General features: G+C 40.5%; 2 protein-coding genes across 2 annotated transcripts; one reads left to right on the top strand and one right to left on the bottom strand.

Moving 5' to 3' along the window:
• Positions 1 to 3,030: 3,030 nt before the first annotated feature.
• abcg2b (ATP-binding cassette, sub-family G (WHITE), member 2b) lies at positions 3,031 to 10,693 on the bottom strand. Its single transcript, XM_053337407.1, has 15 exons — positions 10,539 to 10,693; positions 9,530 to 9,589; positions 9,326 to 9,443; positions 9,078 to 9,233; positions 8,270 to 8,427; positions 7,866 to 8,017; positions 7,497 to 7,589; positions 6,951 to 7,102; positions 6,459 to 6,610; positions 5,754 to 5,843; positions 5,539 to 5,663; positions 3,823 to 3,977; positions 3,623 to 3,712; positions 3,408 to 3,460; positions 3,031 to 3,305 (listed from the first exon to the last, which is right to left on the bottom strand). The coding sequence occupies exons 1-15, from the start codon at positions 10,691 to 10,693 to the stop codon at positions 3,158 to 3,160; spliced, it is 1,857 nt and encodes a 618-aa protein (XP_053193382.1). The 3' UTR covers positions 3,031 to 3,157.
• Positions 10,694 to 12,020: 1,327 nt separating this feature from the next.
• Positions 12,021 to 16,700, top strand: hapstr1b (HUWE1 associated protein modifying stress responses b). Its single transcript, XM_053337568.1, has 4 exons — positions 12,021 to 12,430; positions 14,157 to 14,237; positions 14,399 to 14,674; positions 14,782 to 16,700. The coding sequence occupies exons 1-4, from the start codon at positions 12,235 to 12,237 to the stop codon at positions 15,018 to 15,020; spliced, it is 792 nt and encodes a 263-aa protein (XP_053193543.1). The 5' UTR covers positions 12,021 to 12,234; the 3' UTR covers positions 15,021 to 16,700.
• Positions 16,701 to 17,254: the final 554 nt, after the last annotated feature.

Here is a 17,254-nt window from a genome sequence, read left to right as displayed (position 1 = left end):
GTCTTGTATTGGGAGAAGTAGTGAAGTTAGGAGCTCACCCCCCCCCCCCCCCCAAAAAAAAATCACCAATACTGACCACCTAGAGAGACGCATCGCACTAATTCACATAATGTATTATTGCACACACATACAATATATGTATAGCAAAACACAATTTGCAGTGCTCCCCTAATCATTACCTAAATATCTTCCCTTGTTTATTCTGGTTTGCTCCTTCTGCTTAATCACAAATCACCAGTGAAATCTTCTGAATCTGACTCCTATATAGACAACGTGTCACATGACCTGAGTACTTAACTCATCCCCCTTTCAGTGTTTCTCATGAGATAAAGTGCACACGCTTAATGCTCCTCCTCCCACAACTTGTCGAATGATCAACTTTATCCCTCAGGATGCAGAAACCGTTGAAGGGTTAAACTACAACCGTACAAAATTAGCTTTTACTAGTGTTGGATCATTACTCATGCACAGATTTGTCTCTAGTCATCAATACAGCTTGTGTGGATTAAGTCTACATGTGTGCTGGCACTGCGTGTAGTAAACGTGCCCTCGCTGACGACACGAGCGGATTAGAAGAGTCGGTTTATTTTAGATCTTTGAGCTTCAGAGTAATGAGCATGTGAGACACAAGAAAACCTCTGACCTATAACCCCTCCTCTAATGTCATGCACGCCCTTTGAAGCGTGCCTCTCCACACCCTCCTGCCGTTCAGGTATAAGATGTCTTCAGGATGTCAACTATTCAAACACTGGTGGATCCCGGCAGCAGCAAGCTAACTGACTGGTGACCCCTGCATGGCCAAAGATGCATCAGAGTCTCTCACCCATCTCAGTAAATCGATTTCCTCCCTCGTGCCCTCTTCTTTTTCCTTCCAGAACTTCAACCGCAAAACTGAACTACTCTCCTACTTGATCCTGTGTGTTTCCAAAATGCCGTTCATACCACCTGTGTCAATTGCACGCTCTGTGTCAGGACTGACTGGAAAGGAAAAACCTATCAGCAGCATTTCATCTCCAACTATATCCAAGACTAAAGTCCCAAGAGAGGACAAAGGCAGCTCAGTGAAGGAACGACTGACTTTGAACCTCATACAGCTGGGGAAGAAGAGCCAACACAGGAGTCGTCTGCCAACCACCAAAGGAGTATCAGGGACAGAGCTGCATGTAAAGAAAAGGGACCGCCTGTTAACATCATCACAGACAAACTCAGACAGCTTGCCTGCCTCCAGCTCAGGTGAGTCCTTGTCTAAGAAGCAGCAGCACAAACATGTGAGCCACAGCTCTATAAAGAATGAACCAGAGGTGAAAACCAGGACCAGGCATCAGGAGGAGGCCCGCTTCACACTGACACTCACGCCCGAGGCTGTTCTGCTGCTGCAGCGAAGGAACACTGAGAGACATCAACGTTCAGCTGCCAGAAATACTGGAAGTGGAGCTGTTGTTTCTGGAAGTGCCACAGATTCCAGACGGAGAAGGGAAAACATCTCTAAGAGGCATCAACCAGCGACGCAGAGACACGGTGCTCCAAACAGCAGAGTGGCTTCTAAAAACTACAGTGATGCAGAACTGGGAGATATAACATCAATTTTGAAAATCTCACTACTGAACGAGCAGCATAAGTATGATGATGTGGAGTACGAGGATGAGGGGTGCTATGGTGTGGATGAGCATGTGGTGCTGAAATGTACTGAGTGGCTTCGTGGGTTGGAGAACACACCAGTAACAGTAGGAAACAGCCGGAGTGCAAGCAGCGTTAAAAGCTTCTGAAGGTGAAATGAGAAGTACTGGTTAATTGAGGTGTGGTATGGACGTTCAACCAGGAAATGAACTGTCAATTTTTGTGTTGACTAGTTAAAGGTGTTTTTGTGGTGGCAGCATTGTGGCAGTGTCTCTCTTCCAGGATCAATGAGAATATAATGACCTTTTAAGACACATTAATAATTAATTGTGGTAGTGCTGATGTTTTTATGAAACTGTGAGAGAATTTTGGCACAAGCATTTTGTTTTATCTGCATCATCCTCTCCACAGTCAGTACAAACTCATGCTGTGCAGCCAAACATTGTTTAACCCATAGCAATGTATTCTAATTTCTTATGGAGATCCCAAAAGTTTCCAAAGGTACCAAATATTCGGAACTCTGGAGGATATATGTGTGTATTTCCATTTAATGCAAAGGTGCAGTCATAAAAATAATGGGTTTGAATTGTTCACTCTGTGTATGAATAGCAGAAGCAATCTCATACAGAATATAGGATACTGTCAAACATGGTAGAATAAGACCTTAAAGCTACTAAAGGGGGATATTAAGTCGGAAACAGAGTTTTAATTAGTTCATTTTTAATGCTTTTCTGTCATGTATGTTCCTTTTTATTGCCCTGACATCAAGTGTTACAGTATTTGTGCATCTAATGAGGTAATATATCCATTATAAAACTTGTATATTATGCTAAAAATGTTCAAATGTTCAATATTTGTGCATGGCATTAATAAGAGGGACATTTCTACAAAGATGAATAGCTTTAGGCAATGACTGTTTTATTTTTTACCTGGAGAATTAAGAAATGTGAAGATTCAAAAAGACTTCCTTTATAAATATGTAATATATAAAATGCAGATTCTGTACCTATTCTTTAGTGCAGCTAATGTTGCCTCTGTCATCGACCGTAAGAAGCTTTGTGAGGACTTAAACATTGGATTGGCTGATGCTTTACATTCCCTCGTGCACAGACCAAGTGTGCTTAGTGGCAGCTTATCCACCTGGGAGTCAAATGTTACAACACGTGTGCTTGTTTGTGTGTGAATGAGAGCGAGAGAGCGAGAGAGCGAGAGCGAGAGAGAGAGAGAGAGAGAGAGAGAGAGAGAGAGAGAGAGAGAGAGAGAGAGAGAGAGAGAGAGAGAGAGAGAGAGAGAGAGAGAGAGAGAGAGAGAGAGAGTGAGAGTGAGAGTGAGAGAGAGAGAGAGAGATGCCATGTATAACGTTCAACAAATATTTTGAATAATAATTTAAATAATCACATTAAAAAGCTTTGCATGCATATAAAATAAAGACTTTGTTGTTCCTTTCTAAAATATTACATGTTTTAATTTGAAGCCTGTTAAATAAATAAGATAAAGACAAAGTGCACGGTTGATGGATACATAAATAAATGGACGGGCATCATTTCCAGCGGTTGATTCGCCGCAGCTGGACATAGGCCAGGAACATGCAGACCAATATGATTCCCAGCAGAGCCACCTGGTTCTGCCAGAAGCCCCACGCAGAGTAGTCGATGCCCTGGCCTTTCAGAAACAGCTCTCCTGGGACACTGCAGCACAGACAAGACATGCTCAGTGTGTTTGTTAGTGTGTGTGTGTGTGTGAGAGTTATTGTTCTCTAAGTCATGGTCATGTTATTACTCAACACTCACATGGTGGTGTTGCTGTAGAATAACTGTCCTGTCATCTCATTGATGAATGTCGCCTGAGAGAGAGAGAGAGAGAGAGAGAGAGAGGGAAAAAGAGATGGGATGAACAACTTCCTGGTTTTAAATAGATAAGACAGATCAAATTCATCCCTGCAAATGTCATTCTCACAACCACACCCTCCTTATCTTATCAGCTTTGTGTATCTTCTATATCTTACATCCAATCCATATTTGAAGATACTGATCCATTTCAGCCAGGAGAGCCAGCTCAGCATGGAATTGAGATTGACAAGAAAGCCACCAAAGACCTAAAACAAGAGGATGAAGAAGAGATAAGGGAGAGAAATATATACTAGTAAAAAACATATGATATATATATACCATATTGTGTATGCGTATATGTGTCTTTGTGTCTCACCATCATGAAGACGAAGGGAAGAGCAATGAGGATATTAGCCATGGCAAATGAGGATACACTCGCTGAGACAAGGAAGGCCAGACTAACTCCGGCCAGGCTGACCAGAGACATCGTCAGTGCAAAACACAGGAAGGCCAGGAAGGCAGGCTTCAGTCCTGAAGGAGTGGTGGACATGCAGACAAGTGAAAAGGGAAAGGAAAACTCTGAATACATTACTAGAGACACATAAAAAATGCAGACACCTCCATACAGGTCACTGAAAGCTTTGTTGAGCATGAAAATGACAGTTACTCCACCAGTTGAACACTATGGGGGATTTTGGACTTAGTTAGTTTAACAAGTGATTAAGTAGTTTTAGTTTTTATTTAGTTTTAGTCTTAGTTTTTAGTGTTTCAGGTATTAGGAGGAAAGCCTTGATTAGTAGAAGCTGTAAAGGATGAAATAATGCTGACACTGCGGTTGTGTCCTCCCTACTGGTACTAGCCCGTTATCTCTACAAGTCAAACTGAACACAACACAGTCACCATGGAGACAATGAAAAGAAAACTAAAACTAAGCTGATATTATCTGCAATTCACTTTAGTTTTAGTTAGTTTTGCATTGTTCATTGTAGTTTTTATTTAGTTTTGTAATTTTTACAAAACTCTTTTATTTTATTTCAGTTTACTAAATTATTTTTTCACTGCTAGTTTTTGTTTTAGTTTTAGTTTTAGTTAACTATAATAACCCTGATTCAGATATAATCAAGATAGTTTTGATCAAGTTATATAATCATTCACTAGGGGAATGAACTAGTTATCTACAAAATCATTATTATTATACTAAAAAAAGTTGGCAAGTAACAGTTAATTTTTTAAGGTGTGCTCAATGCCATAATGACAAGCAACTCTTAAGTTTTTTGGCAGTGCACTCAAGCCACAGATGTAAAACTTTCAAGACTCAAGGCCATAGCTGACGTCATATGTAAGTGAAAGGTCAGGGTCAGGGCAAATAAGATCCACCTCTGATGGGTATAATATAAAGAATGCAAGTCATTCTGAGATTACTCTTGTTATGCACAGTAATTATAATATTGCCTTGAACTCTGCCTTACTCAGTGTCTTTTTGACTCTTGAGTTCTTTTTTTTTAATCGAGTTTATTTAAGTTTCAGGTTTTTTCTGCAACAGGTGCCGGAAACTTGAAGAACGCTTATTAAGGCAGAATTTCTTGTTAATATATATTATGTATCCTAATTTTTCTTCATCTGTGTGTAAATAGCAAGACAGATAAAACTCCCTGAGCATTTGAACAACCTCTGGTGTATCTTCATCCTCCGTTTAATCTTATATGGAAGCTTCCACATGAAAAGCAATCAGCATACAGTAAATTCAGCAGACATACCAATCCTGTCATCTAGATTTTACTTCTCATAACTGGAACCTCTTTGGTATAAAGCAGAAAAAATGATGGGCAGCTTCCTTATTCATTACATAATTTGCTGCTTTCACACTCAAGGCAAAATGAGTAAAATGACAAATGAACTTCAAAGACTTGAAGATCTCTGCATGAGTCCTAAATTACAGCAGATCGGGTACAATAGTTATTTCATAGACTAGCTGCAGCCACTTATATAGTATATATATAGTTTATATAGTATGACTATATAAACTATGTGCTTTTGGTGTGTGTGTGTGTGTGTGTGTGTGTGTGTGTGTGCTTGCATGCAGGTGAATTACCCATCATATAGTAGGCAATGGCTGAAAAAACAAAGATGGGAATCATGCGGTTGGGGAGGAGATCAGCAAATATCTTGGACAGGAAGTAGACAGAAGTACGATAGTAGCCACTGGAGTTCTCATGACTGCAACAAACATGAACAAAAACTTTCAAAAATACACAAACAAATTTAAAAACATGAGACTGTAAAGGATTTATATTATCTTTCACTCACATGAAGATCGCCCTTTCATTGATAAAGAGCTCAACAGCAGAGAGATTTCCAAACACCATGTTGATGATAAGGAAGAAGAATGCTCCAGTCCTGTTGTTGAGAGATAGAGAGCGAGAGGGAGAGAGAGAGAGTTAGAGAGCATCCATCTAATGGATAATTAAACAGCAAAACTATGTTTTATCTTCATGAATTTGAGAGTATTACTGAACTTAACTTAAAGCCTGTGGCCCCACTTTGGACAATCCTATTATAATTTCTTCAGCTGTCCCCATGTGGCTGAAGGTATTACAGTATCTTTACATCATGGCACCTGATCTCAATCATTAACTATATTCAAATTTTAATTTAGCCTTTATACCACAGTACTTGCATACCTTACCTTTATTTAAAAATCCCTTTTTTTTGGTATTTTTGTCATTCTTGCCTTGACAACGCAAGCCATTATTCTTGCAGCCTTTCCTTTGTTTCTTTGCATACATACAGTGTGCATTAACGGGCTAGAAGATACATTGAAAACCTTCCACAGAAACACAAAAAAGCTTTGATATGCTGTCATTTTGAGGTAATTTTGAGTGGAAGCACTATATCATGCAGGTACAATGAAAGAAATGTTCAGAGAAAATAGAAAAGGGAGAAAATAGTGAAATAGAGCAGATACACTGAGTCAAATAGAAATGGTCTGTTCTGCTGCAGGTTATGTTGTACCTGTTCTGTAAACCCTCAGGCAGTGTTAGGGGCATCTGGAAATAAATGAGTCCCACCAGAATAGCAAAAAAGACATTGAGAGCCAGCTGGGCATAAGAAGTCTGAGGGTTCCTCAGACTGTTCAAGACCGTCCTGCCACAGACAATACGCATCTGTCCCACACACACACACACACACACACACACACACACACACAGACACACACACACACACACACACACACACGGAATAAAAATATTTTTATGGGCATGATGACAGTTATAAACAGAGTTCATTCAGCAGGCAGCCAAGCACATGATAACAGCTGCCTGGCACCGTCATTAAACTCTGCGACACAACATCATGACCTCAGACCCAGTTTCTATTAATCACAAAATTAACATCTGAGATTTAAATGATCTCACCTTAATAATTATTTATTTATGATTTTATATCATTTTCAAAACATCACAAACATGTTTTATCCAAACCAAATTTTTAGATTTGGCTGACCTGGTAGAAGAAAGAGGTTACATAGTCAGCTTCCTTGTCTTGACCTTTGACCCTTTCAGCAACGCTCTGGTAAACATGGTCCAACTCCTCGATCACATCCTGGCACAGTTTGGACTGGCGGTACTTGATGGCCAATGGGTTTTTACCCTCAGCTGTGGAAAGACAGAGCATCCATTACACAAGGTAAATACTGCAGATAAGGACAGAAAACATGATAAACGTTCCCTTTATAACAGTCATTAACTTTTCTGGGTTTGTAGGTGAAACGTCTAGGAATGTAGAAGGATTGTGTAGAGATGTGGTTGATCTCTGGGGTGTTGTTAGAGTTGAAAAGCTGAACACGGATGAAGAATATTCCCAACTTAATCTGTAGTTTTATTTTGGGTAGACGTTGCTGTTGTACAGGTCCCAGTTTTAACACTAAGAAACTTAGTACTTAATACTTTAAGAATAATATTGGCTACAAGCTCGGACATGAATGTTCGGGTTGTCGGTGTTATTTACTTTAGTTATGAATGATTTAAAAAATGTTTTATCTAAGTATACCTGCAGTGAGTGACTCTGATGTGCATTTAGCTTCTCCATTTGTGATGTCCAAGAAGAAATCAGCAGGGTTATCGAAGGACTCAATTTGATAGCCTGTACAAATAGACACAGACACACACACACACACATAAAACACCAGAACATCACAAAATGTTGTAATGAGCGACTCTATAAAAGCAAACAACCTCCTGACATGGTACACCACCAAACATTTTATTTTCATGTCATATAATATCAATATTAAATATGATGTATGGCTTTTAAAATATAAAACTGCAACTGAAATATGTCCAATGGGATTTCTGGCTGACAATACAATACAGTCATTTAATATAATAACACACACAAACACACACACACACACTGTACCAAGGTCTGTGAAGTATTCAAGTGTACGGTCTGCTGCCCCTGCATACACCATCTCTCCTCTATGCATCAGAGTCAGGTGGTCAAACTGTCTGAAGATGGAGTAGCGTGGCTGGTGGATGGAGAAGATGACAGTCTTACCTTTTCTGGAGAGCCTGGACACACATATGAAAATTTATTTAAGCACACATAGTTACAGGAAAGACAGATGTAGACAATGAAGATGCTAATGAGTTTTTCAGGTCATCAATAATGGCTGCCATGACCTAAGTGGGTGTTAAATGTATGACCTCATCTGTTTGATCCAACCATTTTCAGCAGCAATGTATACTTCGGTCATTTGTTTCTTATATAATGAGTATGTGTCACCAAATGTGAGATGAAATTGTAATTTTGTCTTGATGTACTTGTGAAGCAGATTGATGATACAGTTTGCAGTGTTAGAATCCAGTCCGGTGGTTGGTTCGTCCAGAAACAGCAGAGAAGGAGACGTGATGAGCTCCATCCCGATGCTGCACCTCTTCCTTTCACCTCCTGATACACCACGCAGAAACTCTGTCCCTATCTGCACAGAAACACACACACACACACATACACACACACACACACACACACACACACACACACACACACACACACACACACACACACACACACACACACACACACACACACACACACACACACACACACACACACACACACACACACACACACACAGCATGTTTTCTTTCTTATCTCAAAGGCTTAATGGTCCTCACAATGTGATTTGCAGCTATTTGTTGTGAATAAAATAAAGAAAACAGACACGTTACAGATTTTTACCCCCCCCCCCCATAAAGTAATGGATCATCCAGTTGTGGAATATGACATATAAAGGAAGTATTTCATAACAAAGACGACGTGTGTTAGCGACAAGTTACAACACTATAAACTTTTTTATCCCCAGTAAGAATGCAATAATAGTATAATATAATGTTGTATCAAAATACAAAGTACAAGTATCAAGATTATACATTCTGTGTAATAAAGATCACAATTAACATTGCTTTCTTTTCTTAAATTAACTTTGGATTTTAAAAGTTTTTCTATCTGTCCTCATCTATCTTAGTAAATTTCAGTTTATAAAGCTTGGGTTGCACATTGTTGTATTCTGTCCACCACCGAGTTAGAGTGCGTGATATGTAGTATTTGATTGTGTTTGCAGCAGCGTACCTTAGTGTCTGCGCAGTCTGTTAGGCCCAGGTCTTGTAGGATGACGTCTACCCTGCTGCGTTTGTCTGAGGATGAGTGATGCTTAGGGTTGAGACGCAGGTTGGCGCTGAACAGAAGGTTTTCTCTCACGCTCAGTGTGCCCATCAGGATATCATCCTGGAAACATGATAATGATGTGACACAAACTAGTTATAATAATCCAATGTGTGTAATGTCAAAGGGTTTGTGTATGTACTGGATTTGTGTACCTGAACCACATAAGCAGAGCTGAGCCTGAGTTCTGAGGTGACGGCCTTGCCATCCACCAAGACTTGTCCCTCCCGAAGTCCAGCAGGGTCTTTTCTTCCTGCGATTACATCCAAAAGCCTGGAAAAGAAAAGGACAATCTAATTTTTATGTGGCCACGGTTGTGCCAGTGACATAATGTCAGAGTACATAAACATGTTTCTTACGATGTTTTGCCACTTCCTGTGGCGCCCATGATAGCATTCATCCCCGGTCTCATGATACCACTGCAAGAACCAGTCAGACAGTCAAGTCAAATCAATTCATTTACAGAGAACTCCTTTAATAAAAAAAATATACAGGCAGAACTCTTACATTTTTAACTTTAAAGGCATTTATAGATTATTAACATTCATGTTTTCATGCTTTAAAAACTTTCATTCACAAGTTACATTTAAAAATGAACCTCTGACGTTTGATTTAACAGGTTTAAATTTTCTGAAACCATTGAGGCATTCTTGTTTTAATAGTTCATAATCACTTTATTTTTGTACTTTATAATTACACTGAGTATGTGTTGTTGAAGATTACATGTATAATAATCTAGACTTGAATGATCTTCCACCACTCATTAGATCTGTGTTAGATATTATTTTCAGGCCACCGCATCCATCACTGTGCATGAGTGGACATCTATATAATTCATAATACTATCGATATTGTCCTATTTTGAAAATAGTTATACAAGATGAAACAAAGTAGTATCAACACACACATCTCTTATGTCTTTAAATGTGCTTTTCAAACATAATTTATGCTTTAATGGCTTGATTTAACTATCTGTATGCTGCTTGGATGACTCTGGCCCGAAGGTATGATCACAATACCATGGGAAAAGACTAATGGATAATGTAAATATATCCCCCCTGGCTTAGGATCTGACTGCTGCCAGAGCATAGTTGACTCTGCTTTTCTATATCCAGCGTGCCTGAACTCTTCATGAAACAACACATAAAAGGCCATAAACTGAACCAAACTTGATCTCATAACTTACCTACAGCATTTGATTAAAAATAGGAAAACTGAATGGAAAAGGAAAGCACAATGAGTGTCATGTCCTCTATGTAGCGCTGACTGCTATAATATGTTCACCACCAGATGATACTGCTGATAACTAGATATAATGGTAGACCCTTTATACGTGAACACACAAAGGAGTTGAGCATGATGTCCTACCTTACATCGTTGAGGATGTACTTTTCAGGACCTTTCTTGCAGCAGCGTTGCCTCTCCTGAACACAGTAGTGCAAATTGCTGAATGTGACTGTTGGCCCTGGTTCCTGAAATGCTGACTCCTCAACATCACGAACAGTCTGCTCCCCCCCAGACATGTTCGAATGCAGTGGTGTTAACAGCAGAGAAGGAAATTAAGAGAGTTTCAGAAAGAGAGACAAACAGTCACGGAGACCAAACGGAGATGTGAGAAGTCTGACATCGACAGTGCATATAACCAGGGAGTTTCTGTCATGACCTTTGGACTCCCTCACTTCTGGGCTCATACACTTATGGCCAGTCACAAAAAAGATAGTGTGACATTGAACTTTCCCCTCAAGTTCTCAGCTGCAGTGATAGCTGCACCTAAGATGCTTTGTTTACCATGTTTATACAATATACTCATTAGTATAAACGGTCAGAGGGGGTTTTAAAACACGGGGAAATGTCCTGGATAGGGTTCAATGCTAACACAGATAGACTGACATATAAAATTTCAGATTCATGGCCAATGGCACAACGACACGACACAAACTCAATAAAGAAAAAGGGGCAGGAACTTCTTCTGATGACAACGACTATGGTGTTACTACCACTAATACAATTAACATATTTTATATACTGCACAAAAGTAGGCCTACACAAAATACACCTGTATGTGTACAAATGAATAAGGTTCTATCTATCTACAATGTGTATGTATGTGTGTATGTATGTATGTATGTATGTATGTATGTACGTACGTAGGCACTCTCTCTCTCTTTCACACAGAGACACACACACACACACACACACACACACACACACACACACACACACACACACACACACAAAACTTAAATATATATAATATACAGTATATAGTAAAGACAGAAAATTGTATAAAAAGTTCCTAAAAATATCAAGAAATCTCTGAAGCTCTTCACAGGAAATATTCTGCTCAATATTTATCCAAACTGCTACTTTTTCACAAACTTCCGACAGTAACTGATTTCACTATTTGGGATAATTAATTAATGACTGGTTCTGTGTTGTTATTGTTTGTATTCAGAATGTATACGGTTCTATACGGTGTGTATATAAACTGTTCTGCTCCCTCTTTCCCCCCAATTACAATAAATAAATAAATAAACAGGGGTTTGTTAAGGTGATGAAGGAGACTACCTACATTTCCATAGAATTAAATAAATAAATAAATAACAACAAACAAAAAACAACATTTCCACAGCCCGGCTGCCCCCTGTCGTCCTGAATGCTGAACTGCAAGCAGCAGAGGAGGGACCAACGTTGTTTTTCTCTGACCTTTTCCTTTTTCTGAAACCGTCCAATCAGGCTTCGTGTTCGGCTCGGAGAACCGCAGAGGAACGTCGCCGCAGCCAATCACGTCCCAGCTCAGTGAGGAACTGGGCGGGGTTTAGATTCCAGAGATTCTAAGGTGTTGTCATCGTCGCGTCTGTTAGTTGAGTGTGTTTTTAACACTGGGCGTCACAATGCGACTCTAACAGCGATTGTTTTGTTTTGTATAGCTTGTTAGGGGTTTGCGTAACGTACTCCTCCAACAGAACACCGAAGAAAGACCCGTTTTAAGTACCCACGGAAAACCAAGCAATCCTACATTTCTTTTTCACGCGAAGGTTAGCTTGTCGGCTACTAGCTAGCTATGGAGGAGAGGAAGGAGGAGAGAGAAGCGGAGATCCAGGAGCACGGCCCGGAGCACTGGTTCTCCAAATGGGAACGGCAGTGCTTAGCTGAGGCCGAGCAGGACGACCCAAACGACGAGGAGACGGAGCAGAACCAGCAGAAACTGTGGCACCTGTTTCAGAACTCAGCCACGGCGGTAGCGCAGCTCTACAAAGGTTTGTACCCCGGAGAGAGAGAGAAGTTCGGCCGGTGTTACGGTTTAACTGGTCACCGTGTTAACTGGTGACTTTAGCTTTAAAAAGCCTTTGATTGTAGTTTAATCCTTTAGGATACACACTCATCTGTTTAATACGCAATAATTTAAGTAAGTTGCATTGTGTTCAGAGGACTCATTCGCCTCTCGTAACGTAATGTAATGTGAGAAAGTCACCAGTTAACACGGTCACCATTTAAACCGCAACACCGGAGCTAATTAGAGCTAATCCTGCTAGCATTGATCCGACACAAAGGGCACCGGCTAACAGTGGTAGCTAAACCCCAGCAACATGAGGAGACGTGGTTTTTATTTCCCAAGTCCAACTTGGATAACATATATCTTTTAAAATGCATTATTAATCAACATAAATGTGTGGCTTTCCGAGCAGACATCGCCCCAATGTTAGCAGCCGGTCCCCGTGTCAGTGTCTCGGGATAACCAGGCTGCACAGTGGCCCCAGCTGGCACAGACCCTCCAGAGAGAGAGGGGATACAAACGAACTGAGAGACATCCTGAGCTAAGAGAATATCTTAAACACAAGTTAACTTAAGTTGTATATGTGTGTTTGTTATTCCTCTATTTTCTCTATACGACTCGCATATATAAATGTTTTTGTCCCCCCTCTCCTCGTTTACAGCTAACATAGCTCGTCAAAATGGCGATACACAAGGAGGAGTTTGCCCGACTAAAAAACAACATTTATTGTCGGTCAAACGCAGCTGTAATTGTCGCAGCAGTACCGGTGGATGTGGTTTAAGTTAACGACAGAAAGACTTTTCTATTCTTTTTTTAAAATTTCTATATATAATCCAATAGACTTCTGCCCATGATTGCACTGTCGCTGATGATATTCAGGACAAAATGGCGAGAGAAAAAAAAGGAAATAACATTAAAGTGTTTTTGTAGTTGTTGAAGTCTCGTAACACACCTATTACATTTCATTACAACACAACATTGGTGTTCAGCTGCTTGAAAATGGTTTGTGTCTCCGTCAGCGTCTGCTATTAGCACATACACACACACTCATAAATCTGACTCATCTTTAAAAAGTCCCCTGTTTTAAAGATGTGGAAATGGTTGAGCAGTAAGTTATTTTGCTGTGCTATTAAAATGACTGTCCATGATAGGCTTTGTTCACAACAAGTCGTCATATATATATCTTATCTGTGACCTTTTTTTAAAAAGCTACATTATTGTGCAACCAACCAGTTGTTCAGGTACAGTCATTATACCTTCCTCAGCAAGATCCGGCTACTTTACAGCTGTGTCCTCATGAAATTTAATACCCGCTGATAATTTCAGAGGAGACCCTTTGGACAGCCTCTCCAGATTAGATGTAATGTCTTGCAGTAAACATTGAAGTTGTTAAAGAGTAATGTGTTGGTGGAGCAGCACTACACAGGACCTTAACTTATTCAGATCTTTGTTTTTGCTGTTCTTCTTAACATCTCTGTATTAACACTCATCACATTACATTTATATCATTATGGTTATGAACAACATGATATAATAATAATAATGATGCTTTTGGAAGTCTGGAGGCAGGCATTGGATTAAAGTTTGACTGTTTCTGGTTGATTAGGCATGGATTTGTCTAGAGAAGAGATTTGAGCTTTATAAAAGGGAGTTGGGGATTAAGATTAACGTCAAGAGTCTTACTAACTTTTTTAATTTTTTATTCACAGATAGAGTGTGTCAACAACAAGGCCTCTCTCTCTGGGTGCCCTTCCAAAACGCAGCCACAGCTGTCACTAACCTGTACAAAGGTAAGAAACGACTAACTTTAACTTCATCTCATGTTGTGGCTCACTTATTTGTTTGGAGTTTTGGATCATGCCCATGGTGTGTCAGTGTGATTGATGTAGGTTAACTTTAACTCTGGTGTCTAGATTTACCAAAAAGTTGTATTTTCTCTCTGTAATGCCAGAGAGTATGGAAGCTCGTCAGCGGAGCTACGACCTGGGGATCCAGAGAGGCTACCAGCGCAGGAATAAGGAGGTAATTGCCTGGGTGAAAAAACGCAGAAGAACCATCAGACGAGAGGACCTTATTAGCTTCCTGTGTGGCAAAGTCCCACCCCCACGGACAGCTCGAGCCCCACCCAGAGTTGCTATGGTGTCCGCAAGCCGACCATCGCCCCCAGAGACAGGCAGCTCCGTGGAGACCGACCTGCAGCCCTTCAGAGAGGCCATAGCTTTGCACGGTTAGTTTACAATGCCATGTCAAACAGGAAGTTGTTTATTAGAATGAAAGGCTTCTGTCCATGCGGTTTTTAGAGGCTTCATGTTAATTTTTGTTGTCCTTTCCCAGGCCTCAGCGGTGCCATGGCGAGCATTTCTGTCCGCTCCGGTCCTCCGGGTTCACCGACTCATCCGGCCCAGTCCCTTAGTCGTCGTAGAAACGGTCTCCACGATGTAGACCTGAACACCTTCATCGCAGAGGAGATGGCGCTCCATTTGGATTCCACTGCCAATCGCAAACGAGGCCCTGCCCCCTGTAGTGACGTCATCACAGACTCACCAACTCATAAACGTAACAGGATGCTCTGAACTTTTCCTACACCACTAATACCCCCCTCTTCTGTCCTCTCCTTGGTGGCCGACTGGACAGCTGATGAGGACTGATACTTTGGCCAACCATTGAAATCTTCCTCCTTTTCATCTTAGTTGCAATGCTACAAATAAAGAAAAAACTTAACTATTACCAAACCCACATATTGCTCCCCTTCTTTATTTTTATCCCCATCTCTTCCTGTTGTATCACTCATCTTCTCCATAGCAGTGTTTTTTGTTCTTTTGTAGACTATTTTCTTTCCTGTTTATATCGTTGCCCCCCCTCAGTAGATCTGATACCTAAGTGAGCACACGTCACACTCTTCAGATCCTTAAATTGCAGAATGTTGCATCGAGACATTGTTTTTTTTTCCTTTTCGTTTTTGGTCGGGGTTTCTTTCGTGCTTCACATCTAATAATCACGTGAACTTGGGCTGTTGCCTACTACTCGCAGTACTCCTCCCCTCATTCCTTAAGCGTACTTCCGCCTCCATGGAGTGTTGGCCAAACCGGACTGGACTGAAACCCAGGCCCCCTCGGAAAAGGCTAAACCTGCCTCCCCGCTGTGTGGCTCGACTCAAAAAACGCTTGGCAGTGTGTGTGTGTGCGTGTGCGTGTGTGTGTGTATCTCATTCTGCTGCTGCTCTGTGTGTTTGCCTATCTGACAGAACTGCCACTTACTGTGTTGTACTTGTCTTTGCCTTTTGAGAAAGCTGCTACAGTATCTCTGGTTGTTGTGCAACGGTGAGTGAATGAATGAATGTGTGTGTGTGTGTGTGCGTGCGTGCGCTTGTGGATGCAGGGTTCTGGCAAATTCAGCACCCACTTGACCGAATAATTTCCTGTTTTTGCATAAATTCATCTTTTTTTTTTCTCTTGTTTTCTTTAGTTGCTCTTTGCAGCCCAAGCCAGGGTTTTATCACAAAGCAGTTCAGTCTATTTTACACAGATAATCATGCCTTTCTTCACTGTCGGAGCAAGATGACACTTAAAAAATAGTGGCTTGACGAGAGTTAGAAAAGCAAAAAAATAAATTTGCTACAAAGTTTTCTTCGTCCAAATACCCATTATTCTGCGTGCTTAATTGCAATTTTCTAATCACACTGTTACTCATGTATTTTCATGTTTACAGATAATCCAAATGTACACTATTTCCTGGTCGGCGTCAAAATACTCAGACTGACTCAGTACTAGTTCTCCTGCATTTTTGCATTAAGCGCAGTAACAGTGTTTTCAAAGCTTGCATTTTAGCTATTTCATGTTTACATTAGGCCCTTTGATAATAACTTGAAGTGCATCGTCATGCTTTTGTCTTTGGGGGAGGGGGGGATGAGAGAGTTACAACACTTTCACACTTGTGATAACAGCTTTAAACCTAGAAAATTACAGGGGGGACGTGTGGTTATGATGCCCGTGAACCTAAGCATATGGTAAGAGTCAAGAGGTTGTGATGTTTTCTTTAGCCAAGTCATGGACTTTTGAGTGTGATGGTTCAACGAGGCACAGGGCACTTGTTTTATTAATGTCGCACTGCTTTGTGATACAATCTTGTGTAATGTGTGTAAATAAACATGTAGGTGCTGTTATATGTGGTACATATTGTAAAAAGAAGTGCAAATTCATTGGGATGTCATGTATAATAACGATTCTGACATTAAAGAAAATACAAGCATTTAACTACGTGGTTTTGGGTTTTCTACCGGTCGGGTTTGATGCTTTGCTGATGCTTTGTATCACCTGCTCGCTGAGATCTTATTTCAATGTAGGTTAATCTTCACTGTCAAAAGTGTTATTTTTGGATCACTGAGGGCCTGTTTTCAAGAAAGGAAGGGATAAAGAGTGCAATGAAGTGGGAAAATCTCAGGTTCTCCCACTTCATTGCACTCTTTATCTTTTCTCTCTATTATCTATCACAGTGCCTGCTCAGTTAGCAAATGGCTTGCTCATTTGTTTCCTTAATAGTCCTTTCTTTCCTTGACAGAGCTTGATATTCAGTTATTCTATCACAAGAATAAAAGACATGCAGAAATGGGAACATGGTGGCTGTATATGTTGATCTTGTTCTGTGATCTCTACAGCACCGTTCTGTGGAAGCAGGTGGTCAACAAATTGGAGAATATTATGCAATACAGCTTGAACACACGGGGGCGACTGCATTCTGCTTTCCTGGTTCCCTCTAAAAGCAAGCTGAAGCTCACAATGATACAATAATAGATGGATAAAAACTCTAT

The sequence above is a fragment of the Scomber japonicus genome, chromosome 2 (genome assembly GCF_027409825.1).
Source record: "Scomber japonicus isolate fScoJap1 chromosome 2, fScoJap1.pri, whole genome shotgun sequence".
NCBI lineage: Eukaryota > Metazoa > Chordata > Actinopteri > Scombriformes > Scombridae > Scomber > Scomber japonicus.
Note: the sequence above shows the minus strand (reverse complement) of the source record. Positions and strands in the feature narration are given on the sequence as shown.